The sequence below is a fragment of the Cyprinodon variegatus genome, unplaced genomic scaffold, assembly GCF_000732505.1.
Source record: "Cyprinodon variegatus isolate N-32 unplaced genomic scaffold, C_variegatus-1.0 Scaffold1, whole genome shotgun sequence".
NCBI lineage: Eukaryota > Metazoa > Chordata > Actinopteri > Cyprinodontiformes > Cyprinodontidae > Cyprinodon > Cyprinodon variegatus.
Window position 1 is genome coordinate 2,808,593 of NW_015150454.1, and position 5,278 is coordinate 2,813,870.

The 5,278-nt window shown below is 40.7% G+C and overlaps 1 protein-coding gene across 4 annotated transcripts in view; it reads left to right on the plus strand.

The window, feature by feature from the left end:
• The window catches only part of LOC107094441 (zinc finger protein 883-like), a 6,632-nt gene extending 2,806 nt beyond the window's left edge, over positions 1–3,826 (plus strand). For all 4 annotated transcript variants that reach the window (XM_015390067.1, XM_015390318.1, XM_015390239.1 and 1 more), the window contains exon 2: positions 316–3,826. In XM_015390067.1, coding sequence (XP_015245553.1) covers positions 436–2,142 — 1,707 coding nt within the window. In that variant the 5' untranslated portion in view covers positions 316–435 and the 3' untranslated portion in view covers positions 2,143–3,826. The remainder of the gene's footprint in view (positions 1–315) is intronic.
• Positions 3,827–5,278: the final 1,452 nt, after the last annotated feature.

The window sequence follows — 5,278 nt, forward strand, 5'->3', positions numbered from 1 at the left end:
TTTTTTACCTCTACAAATAGCCTCTGACAACTTAGTTTGATGGGTTACATTATCTGCATTGGCTAAATTCAACCAATCCCTCATCCTTTTACTTTTATATATTGATATAAAATTGCTGCCGTTGTTAATAGCATTGTTGAGTTTGATTTTCAGTTGAGTTATTCAATTACATTCCTTATATGCATATTAAATGAAGAAAATAAAGGAAATAAAAACAAAACAGGTGTTTTTGTTCATCTAGATTAGCAGTATAGTTTTGATGGGAAAGTTTCTTTTCAGTAATTTCTTGCTTTTTTTCTTCTTTTTTTCTTCCAGGTTTGATTGCCGACTAGAGCAGTGGTGCAGGTGAAAAAAACCCCAACTTATAACCCCGATTCTCTCTTTGGTCATCATCCGGCAGAAAAAACGGAGGCCGTGGGGCTGGAGTGTGTTCTTATGGCCGAGTCAGAGACTGAGTGTGACACTCCAGGGCTCGACACACTTGGGTCGGAGTGTGTCATAGCCCATAGCCATGTCGACCTTCACTACGCAGCAGAAACGGAGATCATTACAGAGGAGAAGCGTGGATTGGAGCTGGGGATCCATGGCTCAGACCTAAAGATACAGGGACTCGGGGGAGACCTTGGGGCTGTCACGTGTGTGGATGCAATCGTTGCAGAGACAGACCATGACTATATCAAGGTAGAGAATGCTGACATACACTGTTTCACGGCAGCAGAAATTAAGACGGAAACCGGGGAAACTTTGCTGGGTGAGGTGCTTCTTAAGACGGATGGCGAGCATGTGGTTAAAATGGAGTCGGATCACGGTGGGGAGTTGACAGTGGAGTCGGAGAATGGAGTGATCATACATGAAGCTCATGGCTTACAGTGCAACGAGTGTGGGGAGATTTTTGGCAGCATAGCTGATCTTCACCAACATTTTGAGATCCACAAGGACCTCAACCCGTATATCTGCATCCACTGCGGGGAGAGTTTTGCTGTAGAGGCCAGCCTCAAGCAACACATGAAAATCCACATGAAAGAAAAACCATATGTTCCCCCAGGCGTTGACCTCATCGGTAAAGATGTGATCGACGCCTACAGCCTTAAGTCTCATCAGATGATTCATTTGCCAGACAAGCCCCACAGATGCACAGAGTGTGGCAAGAGCTTTGCAGCTGCCATAACACTGAGAGAACACATGAAGATGCATTCTGAGGACAAACCATACAAGTGCACACAATGCAGAAAGAGCTTTGTCCGTAGGAGGCATTTAAAAAAGCACCAGGAGGTCCATGCACGTGAAAAACCATACACCTGTGGCCAGTGTGGCAAAGGCTTTGCTACGACTTCCAATCTGAAGCAGCACCAAAAGACCCACGCTGTTGTCGTGCTGGGGGATAAGCCCCACCGGTGCGCGCAGTGCGGGAAGTGCTTTGCAGCCGCCGCAACTCTAAGAGAGCACCAGAGGATCCACTCTAGTGAAAAGCCGTACAAATGCAACATGTGCAGGAAGAGTTTTGTTCGCAAGCGTCACCTGAAGAAGCATCAGCAAGTTCATGCTGGGGGGAAGCCCTACACCTGCCGACATTGCAACAAGGGCTTCAACCACTCCTCATCCCTGTCTCGCCATAACAAGACCCACCTGCAGAACCCAGTGTTTTCTCCACCACAGCCCGGGAAAGCTGTCGCTTTCGTCTCGCCACCAAAGCAAAGGGTACTTCAGGAAGGGGAGAAACCCTACATGTGCCACCACTGTGACAAAGGCTTCAATCATTCCTCCTCCCTGTCACGGCACCAAAGAGTCCATTCCGATGGAAAAACGTACACCTGTGGTCACTGCGGCAAAAAGTTCAACCACGGCTCTTCCCTCGCGAGGCATCAGAGAGTTCATTTGGAGAAGCAGGCTCTTTCATCGCCGCTGCAGCAACAGCAGCAATTACAACCGCAACCACAATCACCACCAACACCGCAGCCGCAGCAATACACTGCCATCCCCGTCGGAAAGGCTTACTCCAACAACGCCTTCCCAAAGCAGCTCATCCTGTCTGTGGAAAAACCATACAGGTGCTCTCACTGCGGAAAAGGCTTTAACCATTCTTCGTCTCTCTCAAGACATCATAGGATCCACATAGATCACAGACCAGGGCCCCATCCTTAGTCAGCCCCACATTATCATGTTTCCTTTGGGTTTTGCTCCCCAAATCTTCATGTCTGCATCCCGGCACCACAGATAACGACGAACCATTTTCTCCAGTCAAAATGGTCATGTCACTGTATTGCTGCGGTTACATGGAGCAGCTCTGAATAAATTGACAATGCACATTTATCCCAAAAAAGGATGGGGAGGGCGGGGGTGCTTGACTTAAACACTCAGAACTGAACCCACGGCTGTTGTGTTTAACTTGGTATAATATATTGTGAAGGAATTTCCTGTGATTCTGCTTCACTTGCTCCAGGACTTTTAAAAGGAAATAAAAATGTTCAAGAGAAAACTTTGGATAAATATGCTTCACTTACGAATTTCATTGAGTTCCATTTAGGTTTGCACATTTGCGTTTCAGCTGCAACTTTATTGAAATTGTTAAACACAACTGAACAAGAACTTTTGCCTCCATTTGAAAATCTTTTTTTTCCCTCAGCTTTTTAACTCATGAAGCAAATATCAAAAAATCCAATGTAGATACTTATTGATTTTCTTTTTTATATATATGTGTGCGTGTATAGGTAACTAGTGTGCTGTTCCAGAAGATACAATTTTTGATAGCAGGATTCACTCTGTCTCCCACTTTTTTTTTTTTTTTTTCTGACTTTGATTTGTTTTAAGTGTTGGATATAAAAACGAAAGAAGATGCAGAATGTTTTTCCTTTAAGCTTGTGTTTTGGGTTGGGCTCCGTTAACATGAGCCATCTTGTATATTTATCAGATTGTTGTTTGTTTTTTTTTTGTTTTTTTTGTACGTCTCTGGTTTAGCACGGCTTCATGGTTTGTACAGAGAGCAATACTGGCTAACACCTGAGTCCATTCTGACAGGAACTTTACTGATGGGGAAATGCATATTAGAAAATAAAAACCCTCTGGGTAGCATACTCCAACAAGACCCGTGTCCTAATTATTTACTGTGGTTTCAACTACACTTAAGATCCAAGTGTACAGTATTGCTTTGGAAAATAAATACCTGTGTATAGAGTTATAGGTAACGCATATTCTTGTTGACCTGCAAACTTTCGTTGTTTGATCTAAAACAAAACAAAAACTGTTGTGTATACTAAAACATGAGAATCTCATTTTACAAGATTTTTCTGAAGTCCAATGGATTGCGCTCTATTTACTGTTCTGTGTAAAATATCTTTTAGAAACTGACATATTTTTTTAAGATATGGCTTGGGTTATATGAAAGGGAACGAGAGACTGGATTTTATGAGAGTTAAACATTTTGGTGAGCAATATCTTATTCGGATAAAAGTTGTGCGTCACATTGTAGCATAGTCCTTTTCCTTGTTTTAGTTAGGTGCCTTATTGCATGCAACGTAGAAATGTATGCCGAGCTGTTATTTCAGAAGTTAGGGATTTCAGGATTCTTTTTTTTTTTTTTTTAGCTCTTAATCATATTAACTTACCCTACATTTTAATTTGTCACCTTTTTATTTTGCTTTTATGTATATTGCTATGTGTTTACACTGTTACAACTATATTGTTTCCCCCCTCCCTCCCAATGATTTTTGTCAATGGCCTGGTAGAGAAAATGATGTAAAATCTCCATATAGACTAGAGGGCAAACCCTGTAACATGTTTCCCATCTGAGTGGCACATATATGGATAAAATAAAGGTTGTTGACTCTCATCTCATGGTGTTTAATTAATGCAGTCCTTAAAAGCCTTATGACAAATAAAATCAAGGGAAAAAACGTTTCCTGGCACATGTACTTACACAGTGTAACCACATGGTGTCGCCTTTTATCAGCAAAAAAGCCATTCTAGTGCAAATGAGTTAACAGCACCAATCTTGGAGGTTAATAGCAGTAGTGTCTGATTAGTTAAAACAGGTCTTGGTGGTTGCCTATAATAAGTATTTGAGGGTTTTTCCAGGTTTCTATACTTGGAAATAAACAATTTCCCTATAAAAACTGATTCTGATTCACAATCCATACTATAAATGCACATTAAGCCTTGCCAAAGTTACAGTTTAATTCAGGTCTGAGATGAAGTAGGACCATGACAGCTTTTAAAGTTAAAGCTGTATATTTAGGGGTATTACCAACTGCAAATGAACTTTCACCTTGAACTTTTTTAAAAACTTGTTTTTCTTTAGATGTCACTTTTCTGAGCCGCACCCTCATTCACCTCAACATCCTAGAGGACATATCTAGTGGATTTCCATCAATTTTTTCCCACCAAGATTTGACAGCAACAGCTATAATTTGCTGCGTTTATAGATTAACCCCTTAAAGCCATATATCTCTGCAGCTCCTCCAGAGTCAGTTGCCTGTTAGCAGCTTCTCTGATGAGTGGGGTGGTTACCAAACATTTGCTGTTCTAGATTAAACTTAACAGGGAGGCCATTGTTTTATCATGAGGGCACAGAACAGAAGAATAAAACTACAGCAACAAAGTATCGTTTATTATACAGATAGCCCCAAAGCCAAGGCTGTAGACCTGATCAAAGCTTATGATCCTATCATAGTATGGCAAAACCTTAAAGCTGACTAATTTTCTAAATACCTTTTAAGTAAATTTCAAACGTGAAATTTAAATCTAAGTGACGGATCAGCAACGGTCTCTTCTGTCAGCACATATAATTAATTGATATTACACTAAAAGCAGAGATAAATTCCATGTATTCATGTATTTGCCCTCAATTTGAGCAAGAAGATCATATGATCCGTCAATTCTAAGAGTAGGCTATTTCTGTTCTTAGAATAACATTTGATTTTAAACACCTGGAATAAGAATTTTTTTTTTTTTTTTTTTTTTTGCAACTATCTGGTCTTGGAAGTAGGCTGCAGGTCAGACTATACGCTATAACTTAAAAAACAGAATAGCACCAGTTCTATTGGGGCACAGGCCCATATAGAACCACCCATCTATTGCCTTGACCTGTCATGACATTAATAGTTTTCTTAAGATGCTCACAACGCAGACATTACACTGTTCTGTTGTCGTTCTTTTAAACATTTTTTAAAAGTACAGATGGGTGATTGTACCCTTGAAGACAAACATGAAGAAAGAAGGGCTCTCCATTTATTAAAGGGGTAATGATTGAGTTGCAGTTTAAGAGCAAAAAATCTCACAAAAA